A 16,512-nucleotide genomic window follows, 5' to 3' on the forward strand; every position below is an offset into this window, starting at 1 on the left:
TGCTCTCCTAGATGAGACCAACAGGTTTACTCAAGGATTAAGACTACTCCTTGTGAGATGAATTGGGCCCTAATTGTTTTTTTTCTTAAAATACAGAACTCAAAGATTCAAGAAATGATTTTCAATTGACTTTAATTTGGCCAAAAAGCAGAGATGGCTGGGATTGCCTAATCTGAATTTGTAAATTAAGAGCTAAAGTGGAAGATTATAGTTGTGTATAGGTTGATTATACTGATTGCAGAAACAAAAGCAGATAGACACAGTGAGTGAGATCCTGCACTGGCCAAAGAAATATACACACTGAGCAAGTGGCAACACCCTTGCCTACCGCTGGCTGCCTGTGGGGAGCATCTTCTGTTATTCCTACAAGCATGCAGATGTAGTTATATTTAGACTTTGAATTCTAGGAGACATGTCATGGCTACCTCCACCCTCCTCCCATGGCTACCTCCGCCCTCCCCTCTTACTCCCATACAAGGCATGGCCAAACCTTGAGGGACAGAGAGGGTGGGTTGAGCATGTGTGTTTCGCGTTAGCACATACAGGATACAGACTGATATTTCTGCACCTGCAATAGCACCTTGTGTCCTGGGAGAAGAGGGGCAGAGGGCAAGAAAATCTTGCATTGTCCTGAGGGAAGCAGAAGAAGGGAGAAGAAAGGCGTTGTGCAGTACAGTGCTAAAGAGACTGCAGGTGCGAAACCAGCAGTGTGCATCCAGCGCAAATCGCTGCAGGGTGGGCAAATATCTGGTTCACCCCATCTTGTGAAATGGTGAACAAGCGGAAAAAGGGGGCATGGTATGAGCAGAGAGTGAATGTTACAACTTCTTTTAATCAGATTCCAGACCCCAACCTCAAGTGCACAATTGCCATTTTGTTAATTAACAGTTAACTCCTCCAATCTCAGGCACCACCAGGAACGTGTCTTAAATTGGCGATGTTGATGAATAGGATAGAGAACAGACCTAACACTTGTTTAGGGGCATATTTCTTTTCCTTCTGCGAATGCTCATCTTTCTCTCCATTTAGCCAGAGCAAAGATTTAGCTCCTGGGGTGAGTGACAAACTACCTTCACACCTGCTTTTGCTCCATGTGGAATGATGCAGGACGGGCCCCAAAAGGTAGCTGTGAAGCCATGATTGTTCCTGGGAGAGGGAGGAGCAGTGATTCTCGTTTTCATACTTTCCCTTGATTGATTAGCTTACATAGCTATATATTGCTACTGTATAGTGTAGGACTTATAATTTGCTACTTTAAGTAGGGCTAGATTGTGCCCTTAGACAGTGTGCTCATGGAGGTGAATAAGGAGGAGTAAGAACTCCCTTTTATGCCCCATATGGGCTTCTCAGACCTGGGGTCCAGATGCACAGGACCAGTGGGTGCTCTATGTCAGCTATTGCCCTCCCAAAGCAGGTGGGCAGGGAGTAGGTGGATAGTAGGCAGAGCCCTGACTCTGTCCCATAACACACCAGCCATGCAGCTGAACCCCTAACACACAGCTGAGGATATTATAATCTGCTGCCAGTACAGATCAGCAGCAAATCAATACTCCTCCAGAGCAAGGGGTAAGCAAGGAGAAATTGTGCCTCAGGAGGGTGTCTCTGGGTCACAACGTACTCCTGGGCTACCCCTGGGGAAGTGTCACATACCATGGCACATTAGATACTGGGCCAATGGGGCCCGTGCCCAGGGGCCCTGGCCAACTAGGGGCCCCCTGAAAAATGGGCGCTCCTGTGCCCCAACCCGCTCGCCTCACTCCCCAGCAGAAGCGCCAGGCGGGTGGAGTGGGGGAAGCCCCCGCTCCCCAGAAAGAGTGGTGGGAGGGAGGGCTGGGGGGACTGCAGGCAGAAGGAGTGCGGAGGGGCCCCCATTTGCTCTGGTCCAGGGCCCCACAAAACAGTAATCTGCCTCTGATCACACATGCATCAGCCCTGGCTCACACACAGTCAAGCCTTAAGGCATAATCTAGGAGTATTTTATTTTGGTTATTTAAAAACCTGTAATAAAGATATGGTTTAAACCTCTCACTTCACAGCTCTCTATCTCAGACAGTCTGCTGCTAATTTGATCTGTCTTTCTATTCTTTACACTCTAAACATTGTTCACAGGTTAAACATACCGATTTTGACTCAAGAAACTCCATTCCTTTGGCAACTTGATATGAGAAGCAGAGAAGATCTTCAAAGGTGAGCATATTGAAGTCCTCCTCTTCATACACTTCATACACCCTTCCATTGATATATTTAATTTCTTCTGTAAAACATAAGCAGACCTTGGGCTTGTGACTACCTGGGGACACTTGGGAAAGTGAAGATGAATTAACTGAAGGTGTGAAGCTAAAGTGCAGGAGTTCAAGTGCAGTAAGCCTCTGGGTGGACACATTCATTCAGAAGTAAAGTAAAGCAAAGTTTTTGTAGCTTAATCCCCTTCTCCATTTATCTCAATAAATCATTACAATTGGCTTGTCTGATACAGTATCAAGAAGCATAATCAGTGCATTGTGCACTTATTCTTCTCACACAGATAAGGGGAAAGAGTCAAGTGTAGATGTCTTCAAAGTCCAGTACCACTTTTATTGTTATTATTTCTATAACTGCTAATAAATACATAAAATAATTGTAAGCAAAATCCTGAGATCCTTACTAAACATTGGCTTAGTCCTTATACTAGCAAATTCCTATTGACTTTGATAAGAGCAGATCAAGAGCTAAGGCTTCAGTCAAAACTATAACTAAACTAATGCATGTAAAATACAATTTGTGACTTTACTTTTATTGTTACTGGCAAAATTATGAGATCCTCTCTCTTTCTCACTCTCATGCACATATGCACACACACACTTACACTTACAGAGGTGATACTGGTGTGATAGATGTGCAGCTTATGTGATAAAATGCATTTTTCTTACATCTATTACCATCTTACCTGTTCTCTGCCAACTAGTCCATCTCTGCTGGAACTATAGGCCTTGTCTATAGGAGAAGGCTGCACTCGATTAAATTAAGTAATTTTTTAAACCAATTTAGTTAAGCCAGTGCAATACCCTGGGTGGACTCTCTTCATTTGGTTAAAGTGTGGCTTACTTCTGATTAGTTTAAACTGATTCCTAATCAATTTAAAAATAAACTCAAATAAGAGTGGCAACCCAGTCTTTTGCAGCAGTTTATGTAATTTTCCTGCAGAAAAGGACCTGGGGATTACAGTGGATGAGAAGCTGGATATGAGTCAGCAGTGTGCCCTTGTTGCCAAGAAGGCTAATGGCATATAGGGCTGCTTTAATAGGAGCATTGCCAGCAGATCAAGGGAAGTGATTATTCCCCTCTATTCTGCACTGGTGAGGCCACATCTGGAGTATTGTGTCCAGCTTTGGACCCCCACTACAGAAGGGATGTGGACAAATTGGAGAGAGTCCAGCAGAGGGCAAAGAAAATTATTAGGGGACTGGGGCACATGACTTATGAGGAGAGGTTAAGGGAACTGGGGTTATTTAGTCTGCAGAAGAGAAGAGTGAGGGGGGATTTGATAGCAGCCTTCAACTACCTGAAGGGGGGTTCCAAAGAGGATGGAGCTCGGCTGTTCTCAGTGGTGGCAGATGACAGAACAAGGAGTAATGGTCTCAAGTTGCAGTGGGGGAGGTCTAGGTTGGATATTAGGAAACACTATTTCACTAGGAGGGTGGTGAAGCACTGGAATGGGTTACCTAGGGAGGTGGTGAAAACTCCATCCTTAGAGGTTTCTAAGGCCTGGCTTGACAAAGCCCTGGCTGGGATGATTTAGTTGGTGTTGGTCCTGCTTCGAGCAGGGGATTGGACCAGATGACCTCCTGAGGTCTCTTCCAACCCTGATATTCTATGATTCTCAGTCAGTTTTCACACCTTTAGTTAAACCTATGCAACTTTCTCACATTCATGAGGCCAAATTCCAATATTCCAAATCTCTGAAACAGGCCTTTAAAAAAAATCAATCTGCCATAAAAATGTTTCCGTCTTTCCAACCATGTATGGAATTGCTGTTCCCACTCCAAAAATAAAATAAAATAAAATAAAAATCTGTCCCTACATTTTTACTATAATCTAGCTCTATTGATTTCTCTCTATTTATATACACATCTCTAATACAAAGAAAGCAATTTTGTTTTTTTACAATTGTTACTCAGAAGAAAATGCTTAATTTCTCACCTTCCTCTGAATATAATGTAATCCTGTTTGATCCAGAGGTCAAATCTGAGTCTTGCCTCAGTTGCATTCCTCCAAAGTCATCCATTCTACATAATGAAATATATGATCCATTTGTTAATGTAGTCCCCTGTCTGGAGTAGGGGGCATATTTAAAAAATTTGCAAACTTCAAATAAAATAATAATCTAAATGTGAACTGCTTTGTAATGAAAAGGGCATCAGTTACTACCATTACAACCTTTGGCACGGAATTATTACTTATTGTACATCTAGCACGACCCTTTAAAATGCCAAAATCCACAGAAGGGGTTTCATGATGCTTGCAGTGCAATCAGAAGAACTGCAGCAGAAAGAGGACCATTTTTTAGCCAATTCCCAGTGGGTTTCTTCCTGCAGAAAACCAAAGATTGGCGTGTGATGAGCCTAGAACTCACTGGTGTTCTTTCTTCAAGGACACTCCTCAATTCACTCCTTAAGCGAGATTTGTTTTGTTTACATACTGGCCCCCATCCATAGCTCTTCAAAGGAATTACGCCAGTTTACAGCAGTTGAGGATCAGGCTCAACGTTTTGCTTTGCAAAGTGTTCCGGGACACGAGCTTGCAGGGTGTTGTATCAATGCACGCGCTTAACTGATAATAGGTTACTTATCGTTCAAACTGTTACTGAACATTTTACCTGGGGTTTCGATCCAAGTGGAAATTGTGGTAAAAGCTGAAATTGTGCTGTTTGAAGATATCTGTCCACGTCCGGTGAAATATTTCTCTTTTGTTCCTTAAGTAGTTCAGCAGGTCACCATAGCAACAGTATTCAAAAATCAAGTAAACTGGTCCTGAGATAGTTTATAGAATGAATATCTATTACTGTCCAGGCACTGGATGTACCGAAGCAATCTTTCTGGGGGGAAGGAGCACCTCTATATCCCTGATGAAGCCCTAAGGAACCCACATTTTCTCCCAACGTATGGTCTATATTAAATGCCTGAACCTTCTACAGTTTCCATATAAATAACGGATACTGATGGATATGAGGCAAACATCTCAGAAAATTTGCCTGGCTGACATTGCCAGATGTGTATCATCAAAGGTGGATTGGGGATCACTAAAGGGGAACGAAGATCCCTCCCAAAAATGTTACCAGAGGAGCACTAGCACTAGTGACTAAAGGCCAGATTTTTAAAGGTATTTAGGCACCTAGTGGGATTTTCAAAGGCACGTGGGCACCTAACACCCATTGAAATCAATGAGTTTTAGGCACCTCAGTTTTAGGCATCAATGAGTTTTAGGCATCTTTAAAAATCTGTCCCTTAGTGTACAGGTCTGGAGGGTGCCATCTATGAAGCTTATCATCCACACAAGGCGGAGTAGGCACAAAAGATGAGGTAGAGTCCATCTGTTTTTGGGAAATGACATAATGGCTTTTGGGGGGATGGCAAAGAACCTGGTTTTCCCCTAAAGCCCAGACCCCTTCCTCTGAGAGTTTGAGAGACTTCCTGGGACTTTGGACATATACACTTCTCCCTCAAACTGCCTGCTGGAGAGAAAAGAGAAAAATCTGCAGCTTTTCATATTACTTTACCCACACGTTTGGGGCCCTGCTTAACAGTATTTTTTGTTATGGCAAACTGAGTTACTGTTGTTTGATTTAAGCCACTTTCATTCATAGTATTTTATTATTCATAGTATTTTATTATTTTGTCCATACACTCTAGTAATCAACTCTGTTCTAAGACAATCTAGAACGAAGGTGCCGACATATGTGGGGCATACTCATTGGTGGGGCATTTAGAGTATATTTACACAGCACTTGGGAGCAAGCCTCTTGACCTGGGTTGACAGACTTGGGCTAGCAGGGCTTGCTCTCAAAATAGCTGTGTAGACAGTGCTTTGAAGTTGCAGCTCGGGCTGGACTCAGGCTCTGAATCCCCCCTATCCTCCCAGGCTCAGTCTCAAAGCTAATCGCAATGATCTATTTAACTGCCTTCCTTTTCTTTTCACGACGGAATTATTGTTCCTATGAGCTGGGGAAATTAAATTTCATTGTTATTATTATTATTTCTGCCTTAAAATACCACCCATGGCTCAAATCTTTCCTATTTTTCAGTGTGATGGATGTAACAAATCAATTACAAATACAAACACCAGGTAGAATCTTGGCCCTGCTCACACTATATAGCTTCCTTATCCTCTCTGTGTTCACTAGTATGACTACATTACTTAAATCGTAAGCTATCCGGGGGCAGGGATCATCTTTTGATTCTGTGTTTGTACAACAGCTAGCACAATGGGATCCTGGTCTATGACTGGAGCTTCTGGGCACCAGCACAATACAAACAATAAAGAACAACAGTAATCCACAATCTCTGCCCTCTTATTTTTTCCATCCTCACTCTTTTCTTCTGTTCACTCCCCTCTTCACTTTTTCTTTCTCTTCCCTTCTCTGCTTCACTCACTCCTCATCCTTCATTCCACTCTCTTATTTTCATTTCATTTTTTTACCCCTCTCCACTTTCTTTCCTTTCCTGTCAATCCATCAGGCTACCCAGTCTTCTTTGCCTCTTAGTGTTGGTCTTCAAACAGTTTTTGTACCAATGTAACTATTTTGGTGATTTTCTACTGCAAAAAATAAATAGGTACAACCCCCCAGTGTGGACATAGTTATATTGATATAAAGGTGCCTTATGCCATATTTGCTTATTCCCCTTTCCTCACAGGAATTAACTGTTCCAGTATAAACACATTCATCCCAGTATAACTGCATCCACAGGAGGTGGGCTGTGCTATTTTAATTATACCAACTGTACCAGTATAGTTAAAGCAGTACAATTTTTGCGTGTAGACAAGCCCTGAGATTCTCTTTCGTTTTACCCTCACTTTATTTTCTGCATCTGGGCCACTGCATAGCACAACACTGGAAATAACAAACTAACCATGGGATTTGGGATTTATCAGTGTTCACAGATGCTTCATATTGCTGCTAATAGCCGATTTTTGAGGTATTCGTATTCCATTCAGAAGTCTTCTTTACATTGATTTAGGTTAGTATATTTCAATGTGGTGTTTATTACCTGATGTGGTGCAAGCCCCTAATAGATTCACAATGTTTTCATGGCTTCCAATATGAGTCATCATTTTGAGCTCTGACATTAGAGCATCTTCTTCAGAAGGGTCAGATTTTTCTGTAAATACAACAGCAACACAAACTTAGAAAAATATTTACAGGCTAGACTTTGAAACCTAAAAAGTTTAGGTTCTCTGCAGCATAGAAAGCTTTCCTTTTACATTAATCCCATTGATATAATGCTGTGACTGTGTAGAAAATTGTTCTAAAGAGTAATACTTTAAGATAAATAGATATTCTATCTGCTATCTATCACAGATGGAACTCTCTCTCTCTCTCTCTCTCTCTGTGTTTGTGTTCTAGCTACAAGCTTTGTGAGATGATTTTGTGGTCTTGAAAAACAGATATTATGAAAGTGATAAAATAAAGAACGGTTGGCAGGTTCTGAGAAGTAGCCAGAATTTGCTTTAAATATGAGACAGGGAGACAGATATAGAACCAAATTCCTTTCTAAGTTTATATTGCTATAACATTGAAACACGTTCAGTAGGGGTACTTTGGATTTAAACAGTTGTAACTGTGAGCAGAATTTGGCCCATAATTTTTCCATATTGTCTCTCCTGATTCAAAACTGGATCATGCAATTTCGAGGAAACCACAGCTTACAACTTAAACTGATATGGAATTGTCTCAGTTACAATATAGAGAAGCAGTACAACTACTGACTCATCTTATTTCTCATTTATGCAATTCCCTGCACTCGGATTGGGTGAGGGAGTCTATGTCTATGATTTCTCATCTACCATAAAGTGTACCAATAATTGTATTCCAATTCCAATAATTGTTAGCCAATTAGTGTACAATCATTTCAATAATGACTTTATGTCTGTTTTTCAATAAATGTAGAATCATTATGCAAACTCACCTCACCTAACTCTAGATAATAAATAAAATTTAATTTATTAATTTAATTACTCTTAGTTGGAGAGAGAGGAACTAATAACTCCTCATTATGCAAGAGAAGGGGAGGTATTGGATGGGTAAGAAACTGAGGCAGACACGTCTGTTTTGAAGGCAGTAGTCCATGGAGATGAGGGAACCATAGTAGCCAATCAGAGAGTAAGGGTGAGAAAATGGAAAGTATATTTCAGTGTAACAACAAAATGAAGGTGTTTTCTGTTCACTCAGTAAAAATGGTACCCTGTGCTGATAAACATCTCCTTTGCATCAGAGTTCATTTAGCCCAAAATAATGTCCCATTACCTCATGAACAGGAAGCACCCTCTCTATATCAATCAAATATAGAAAGAACTTTAAAAAAGTTACTAGAGCTAAAACTTTGCCCTACCACAGCATGAAGGGGGATGAACTGCATGGCAGAGCTGGTTTCTCCAGTGGGAGACCCCTCCTAGAATTCAAAGGTGGGAAGCGCTCTCAGGACTGGCCTTGTGGGAAGCCCTCTCAGGGCTGACACTACCTGTCAGTTAAGCCCTGCCTTCTTTTCTGGATGGAGTCCATGTTTCCACCTCTTAATGCCATATATGGCAGTTGGGGTACTGGGTGACCATATCACAGGAGGCAGGACCTCACTACATCCCACTGGTTTGATGGGGGCAAGTTCTTTACAGCTGTGGAAACTAAATGGCCTGCAGAGCAGGGAAGACAAGACCCAGCTGGGTAATGCAGACTAAGACAGCATCTGTGAGTAGCAGGTCCAAAACAGAGCTGTTAACTAAGCTGCCTCCAAATCCCCAAGTCACCAGAGCTGGCCAGCCGCATTGGGAAGAGAAGGATGTATCCTGTGAAAGGATGCTGCAGCAGGTATGCAACCTTTGCCATGTGGGAGGCCCAGGAGTCCTTCCCTTGAGGGTGAATGGCTCCCAGTGCCCCCCTGGAGTGGCAGAGTTCTACCCTTTCCCATACTATTGGTTGTGCCTTAGAGACACACTCTAGAACTTAGTTAATACATGGAATAAACTACAAAATGCAGCAATAAGAATATGCAAAAGGAATAATGTTTAGAGCTAAGTAAGTATTGAAGGATAAAAGGATTTAAGGGAATTGATTTAGAGGGGCTTCTGGCGCTGTTTCTACCTTAAAACACAAACAATAAATCACTGCTTGTGAGAGTAGTATCTCTCTTTTGATTTACTGTACCTTTTAGCATTTTGACTGCAACTTGGACTGAAACTCCAGTTTTACTAATTCCATAAGCTGTAGCATTCACCACTTTTCCAAAGGCACCAGAGCCAAGTGCCTGCCCTACAAGACAAAATTAGTTAAGGTGATTTCTAGTTTAGTGCAATGCAAACTAATACGGTGATTTCATGGTTTACATAGCAGATTGCTCACCAAATTCCAGATTTTCCCTTGGAAACTCCCACTTGAGATCATATTCAAATTCACTGAAATCAATGTAGATGTACTCATTATCTGAAGGACCAACTATCTGTATCATTTGCATTTGGCTTTCATATCTAAATTGCTTCAGAAATGGAAAAATTGTATTAGTCCAACAGAGAAATAGATTTCCAAGAGAGGGGAGTGGAGAGCATTCATTTAAGTTTTTTGCTTTTACCTTTCTGTATTTATGAAAAATAAATATAAGCAAAACAGCTATAAATGGAAGGCAAAATCCAGTAGTTGCATAGAATGAAACATTATCTTGGAGGGAAAAAACAGCTCCTGTAATTTAAAAAGATACATGTTACTAAACAATGAATCAGAACTGGAATGTAATGTCAAGTTACGAGGAACAGAGTAAAATCTGTCGTGTGTGTATTATCTCCACTATTTTCCATTCCCTTTTGGCCTGAGAATTGCCAATGGGAATTACAGGTGGTCAACATCTCTCAGGGAGCCAGATCATGCCCTTCAAACCTCGGTACATGAGTAAGATCCTCTGTATGTGGATCGACCAACTCCCATATGAAGGAGGGTTCAGTTGTCTCTACAATAGAGGTGACCCAAGGTGCAAAGATGTATGCAGAGGGAGGGGCAGGGTCTGGGTGGCCCAGAACTGGGTGAGGGTGGAGCTGGGAGAATACACATTCTTCCCCCTTTACACCACACAGCTTAACATGTCTGTGATGGGAAGATACTTTTAATGAGGCCCCAGGGACAGCTGCAGCCTGGGGAGTCCCTGGTAATGTCGCTATGCTGCCAGGTAGCAAAGAAAATGCTGGGGACTAGGAGCCAGAGTGAAGGCAAAAGATCTCCACATAGATGCACCTGATCTCTTTTGGATCCCTGGTCGGCACCATGATCCATTCCACATGGGACAGACTGACAGCCCAAAATGGAATGAACTGGGAGGAACCCCTAAGAGGATAGTCATAAATATTTCTTCCCCTGAGCCCCCTCTTGTTGATTCTACTGCAGGAAGAGGTGTTTAATGGAAGTACCCCCATTGACTTCAACTGTCTTTGGGGCAGGCCTCAATTGGCACTGTAAATGAGTTGTATTCTTAACAAAACAAGATGGGCAATACTTATAAACTGGATAAGTCTGAAACTTATTTTCTTTCAAAAACTGAATGTTATATGACTCTTTAACCCCTTTGGCATCATTGTTCAACCAGATGCCATCATGGCATGTTGCCCAGATCCCTGTGAATCTAAAGACAAGCAGCCAAACAAATAAGAAGTCATTCCAAGGTTCACTGCATAACCCCTGCCTCAATACAGATATAATAGAGCCACCAGTTAACTGAGGACCAATTACACGAAACCTGCTTAGAGTATTGCTCTGCTATTGCCCAGTTAACAACATAATGCCAAAATTACCAGGTCTAAGTTTTTCATTATACTGATAAATACATCCTTGCCCATTCAGAAAATTAACACCAGCATACAGTGTGTGCCATCCTTACAGTATACTCCAGTGTAAACTAGTTATGTTTGACACATGCTTACATAAATTCATTGTTCATTAAATTCAAAATATTAGACATTAGAAGACTGGATTCATAATCCTTAAATGTATTCTACACATGTTCTCATAGACAGTCCAGCCTATGTACGCCACTAATCAGTGCAGATGTTATCACTACCAGGCTGGGTGTCACAAAGACAAATTAAAATGACTCAGTAACTAATGGTATTAAAATCGGAATTCCCTGCCTTTTCCTTGTTATATTTTTATGGTTTTAAAACACTCAAGGTGAAAGTATGTGACCTTCTCTCACAAAAGCAGGCTGACTCTGCTACCTTCTACTCTTTCTTCTCTGTCTACTTCCTTTTTTACTATAGCTGCAAAATGTCTTCTGAAGGTCAAAATTGAGCAACTTTAATATCCTTTATGACACTATGCAGTGTGTATGTGAAATGGTACCAGGTAATATCTATCACTCATGGTCAATACATGTACTGAATTAAGACAATATCTTGTCTCTTCAAGTCAAAGGAAATCTTTATGTTCAAACTGAATAAATTAAAAATTTGCCCTCTTCCTAAATAACACTGCATGTTATTTTCTGTAGCTCAAATATTTTTCCTTATGCAATACCTATGGGCTGTAAATCTTTAGTCTCAGAGAAGACATCTGAACAGAACATGACCTGATAGCCACATTGCTTCTTCTTTGAAATCATACATAAAAGGAGGATCTCATATATTTCCATAAGCAAAAGGGGCTGCACATCAATATGTAACTTAATTTCCCGGTATAGCTTACTCATAGGAATAAAAAGCAGGCCTCTAGATTCACAGGACGTGATTCTGCAGCTGACTTTAATGGAGGAGTAGTCTGCTTTGGGACTGCTAGATTTGATCCCAAACGTCATATCACTGAACTTAAGAAAAAGATCATGCCAGAAGAGACACAAATTTTACCCACAATTCCACTCACAGCCTGTGTGGAATCCTATATTTTATTTGCAAAGAATGTTCAGATATGAAGCAAAAATACAGACGATGACACAGTTTTCTCTTTGTAGTCTTTAATTAACTTGAAATGGCCTGCACTGTCTCCGTAGCGGTACAGTACCTTGTTGGTTAATGAATCTCTTTGCACAGGATGAGCCAACAGAATTGTTTGCACAGCACTCAACAGAAAAGCCTATCACTTTGTCCTGTATAACTAAAATGCTGCTGGAATGCCAGGACCCGAAGGTTTCCCTCTCATGTGTGTCACTCCAAATCGCTTCTGTGATTTCTTCTGTACAACTAAAAAGAAATGAGGTCCAGTTATGATTGTTACAACTTGCACAGGGTTTTCGGGAGGCCAAATCATGAGAGGTGGCTGATGTTCGTGCTAGAGAGGAGAGTATTGCTCTGCTTGATTTTCACTATATTATTATACATGATGATATATATATCTACATACATTATACATGTGTACATTAGATAGATAGATAGATAGATAGATAGATAGATAGATAGATAGATAGATAAAGTCCAAAGCATACTGCGAAGAGTTACAAAGTGATCTCACTAAACTGGGTGACTAGGCAACAAAATGGCAGATGAAATTCAATGTCAATCAATGCAAAGTAATGCACCTTGGAAAACATAATCCCAACTATACATATAAAATGATGGGTCTAAATTAGCTGTTACAACTCAAGAAAGAGATCTTGGAGTCATTGTGGATAGTTCCCTGAAAACATCCACTCAGTGTCCAGCGGCAGTCAAAAAAGCCAACAGAATGTTGGGAATCATAAGGAAAGGTATCGCTAATAAGACAGAAAATATCATATTGCCGCTATATAAATCACAGTACGCCCACATCTTGAATACTGGGTGCAGATCTCAAAAAAGATATATTGGAACTGGAAAAGGTACAAAAAGGGCAACAAAAATGATTGGGGTATTGAACAACTTCCATATGAGGAGAGATTAATAAGAGTGTAGTAGTACATACACAGGAAGAAAGTTGTGTATCTACCAATCGCTTTAACATCTGAAAGTTAGTAATTCTTGAATAGGCAGAGGCCTAGTCAGATCACAAAACAAAATTTATAATGGGACTTTGATGTATTCCCTGGCAAATCCACTGCTCCTGATACTTTGATTCATTAGGATCACTAAATGCACCAAGGGAAGCTTATATGGAATCCAGTATTCATACTGGGACAATGTGCAATTAAATTAATGTCTAACTATTGCTATAGACACATCTGTGTTTATTTCAATATAAAGAGCTTCAGATACACATGCTTGTGGGCCTGATGTTGCTTCTATTAAAGTCAAGGAAAAACTCTAATTTAGTTTGATTCATCCCTGTACTAGATTATTATTTTACATGTACCCAGTGGTGAGCTGGAGCCAGTTCACACCGGTTCGCTAGAACCGGTTGTTAAATTTAGAAGCCCTTTTAGAACCGGTTGTTCCATGAGGGACAAAAGTGGCGCCTTAGGTACTGACTCCACGGGTGCTCCAGGGCTGGAGAACCCAAGGGGAAAATTTGGTGGGTGTAGAGCACCCACCTGCAGCTCCCCGCCCCACCCCTGGACCCAGCTCACCTCCGCTCCGCCTCCGCCTCCTCCCCTGAACGCGCCGCCCCGCTCTGCTTCTCCGCCCCCCCAGGCTTCCCACGAATCGGCTGTTCGCGCGAGAAGCTGGGGTGGGCTGAGAAGCAGGTGGCGGCTTCACACTCGGGCCCAGGGAGGCGGAGGTGGAGCGGAGGTGAGCTGGGGCGGGGGGTGCGAGGAGGGCTGCCCGTGCCGCAGCAGGTAACCCGGGGGGGGTGTGCAGGGGAACCGCTCCCCGCCCCAGCTCACCTCCGCCACCCTGGGCCTGAGCGCGAAGCCGCCACCTGCTTCTCAGCCCTCCCCGGCTTCCCGCCGAACAGCTGATTCACGGGAAGCCGGGGGTGGGGCAGAGAAGCAGAGCGGGGCGGTGTGTTCAGGGGCGGAGGTGGAGCGGAGGTGAGCTGGGGCCAGGCGCGGGGTGGGGAGCTGCCGGTGGGTGCTCTGCACCCACCAAATTTTCCCCGTGGGTGCTCCAGCCCCGGAGCGCCCACGGAGTTAGCATGTGATCAGTGGGGGGAGCAGCCGCTCCCCCTGCTCCCCCCTAGCTACGCTCCCCCACCCCTAGGAGCCGGAGGGACCTGCCAGATGCTTCCTGGGAGCTGCCCCAGATAAGCACAGCTGGGACTTCCCACCTCGCCCCCCGGCAGGTCCCTCTGGCTCTTAGGGGTGGGGTGGGTACCCACTACGGTGGCCCACGAGACCCTCCCGCCTGGTTCTGGGGGCAGTCAGGGGACAGGGGAGGGGGGTGGATGGGGGGGCATCAAGGAACACGGGCGGTTGGATGGGGCAGGAGTCCCGGGGGGCTGGGGTGGGCCACGACCCCCTCGTGGGGTGAGGAGGGAACCGGTTGTTAAGATTTTGGCAGCTCATCACTGCATGTACCTCAAAGTTCATCTTACAGTATCCTAGTCACTGGCTAGTCTTTATTTAGGCAAAGAAACATCACAGATAAGATAATAGAAATTTTTAAAAAGGACAGAAAATGTCTGTATTTACTTAGAAGAATCGGGTCCTAGACATTTCCTCCAGGTCCAAGATGGTGCAGGGTAACTATCACAGAAGCAAGAAATATCTTTTGATGTTGACTGTATTGTTACTTCAGGTCTCCCTGTAACAAACATAGCACAATATTTTAGTCAATAATACAGTTATGTCTATGGGGTTACACCCAGGGGGGCTGGAACAATTTGTATAGTGGGGCTGCTGAGAGCCACTGAACCAAACTCTAAACCCTGTATATGATGGAAACCACTTCAAGCCAGGCAGTGCAGCAGCGCCCCCAACGCCCCTAGTTCCAACACCTATGGTTACACCACACCCAAAATGATTAAAATCTACTTTGGTATTTATAAAGCATCCCATCACCGGGGGCCACGTTTATCTCCACAGCACCCCTGTGAGGTAGGTGAGTACTGTTATTTCCTTTGTATGTACAATGGAATGGAGACAGAGGTGTTGAAGTAATTGACCCAGGGTCTCACAATGAATCAGCGGTAGAGCCAGGATTAAAACTCAGAACTTCCTGACTGCCAACCCCAACACGATCATTCCTCCAAACTATGCTACACGTGAAAAGGCAAATTCTGATTGCCTGGCTCCCAGTGAAGAGCATTTCTTTTGTTGAGAGTTAATGTAAAGCACTGGCATGACATTACTAACGCGTAGCAAAGCTGAGATGACTGAGAATGTTCAGCAAAAGATACTGGATGCAGCACATAACTCATGACAGTGCAGCACTGACAGGTACTAAATGTTCATGGGTTTGTGATGATCAGCGCTTGTTGGAAGTGTCACGGGATAAGTCCCTTCTTAATGCAGAGGGGGGCGGGGTAGGGGAGCCCAGGCCCTCTCACTCCACTGGGATCTGGCACCCAAGAGCACCTTAACGCTGCCTTCCTTGGACCACTTCTTACCCCTTACTCTACTGGCCAAGTTTTGCAGTCTGTAGCAAATAGGTATTGGAAAAATGGTACTAACTGCCCCTCCTGTCTGTCTGGGTGCAACCAGTAGGCACCCCTTTTTCAAGAATGGCTTTTGCAGCATCCTGTCTCAGGAGCTCCCTGCCCTGTTAGTCCCCTTCTAAGCTGTCTGACTTTCTTTTAAGCTCCACCTCCATCTGGAGTATGCTCTGCAGGTGAGGCTGGGCGGGGGTCATCTGGACCCAGAGTTGCTCTTTAACATCTTTAGTTCTAGGGCAGGGTTATATACCCCATCACAGGGTTCTGGGATGAATTTCGTGAACTCGTGAATTGCATAAAGAAGCCACAAGCAGGGCATCTACCAGCCAAGGCTGGCATTAAGGGCTATTCACACCCCCATAGTCCAAACTGCGAGGCAATGTCGACATATCAGAAGCACATGATAGCAGCTGCTACATGACGAGTGTGAAAAAATTCTGACAAGAGTTTATGTTATTTTCCCCCTCCCGCTTTTTTAAACCTTTCCCATTTTGATTACATCTATCATTGCAATAATATTTTCAGGACAGGTAGCAAGTTTTCAGTATTTCACTGGGACTCAAACTATCTGAGGGTAGGTCTACACTGCAATCCGAGGTGTGCATGCAGGCCTACCCATGCTAGCTTTGATCTAGCTAGCTCGACGAAAAATTGTAGTGAAGAGCTGGGGTCCGTGCCACTGTGTCTCCATTGTTCTTTTTAGCCGCGCTGGCTAGCACAGGTATGCCCACCTGAGCTGTATTCCCACCTCCAATTGCAATGTAGATGTACCCTTACTGTACTCCAAAATCTGCAATATGCAAGTCAAAAAAAAATCTCCCAAATAGGTGGTAGAAAGAAAAACA

The 16,512-nt window shown here is 43.2% G+C and overlaps 1 protein-coding gene across 1 annotated transcript in view; it reads right to left on the reverse strand.

Annotated features, from left to right (window-relative positions):
• The window catches only part of FLT3 (fms related receptor tyrosine kinase 3), a 56,695-nt gene that overhangs the window by 11,080 nt on the left and 29,103 nt on the right, over positions 1-16,512 (reverse strand). The window contains exons 10-18 of the mRNA XM_074951259.1: positions 14,706-14,813; positions 12,224-12,402; positions 9,816-9,922; positions 9,590-9,722; positions 9,395-9,499; positions 7,245-7,355; positions 4,856-5,009; positions 4,180-4,310; positions 2,121-2,254 (exon numbers count right to left, since the gene is read on the reverse strand). Coding sequence (XP_074807360.1) covers positions 2,121-2,254; positions 4,180-4,310; positions 4,856-5,009; positions 7,245-7,355; positions 9,395-9,499; positions 9,590-9,722; positions 9,816-9,922; positions 12,224-12,402; positions 14,706-14,813 — 1,162 coding nt within the window. The remainder of the gene's footprint in view (positions 1-2,120; positions 2,255-4,179; positions 4,311-4,855; positions 5,010-7,244; positions 7,356-9,394; positions 9,500-9,589; positions 9,723-9,815; positions 9,923-12,223; positions 12,403-14,705; positions 14,814-16,512) is intronic.

This window comes from Natator depressus, chromosome 1 (genome assembly GCF_965152275.1).
Source record: "Natator depressus isolate rNatDep1 chromosome 1, rNatDep2.hap1, whole genome shotgun sequence".
Lineage (NCBI taxonomy): Eukaryota > Metazoa > Chordata > Testudines > Cheloniidae > Natator > Natator depressus.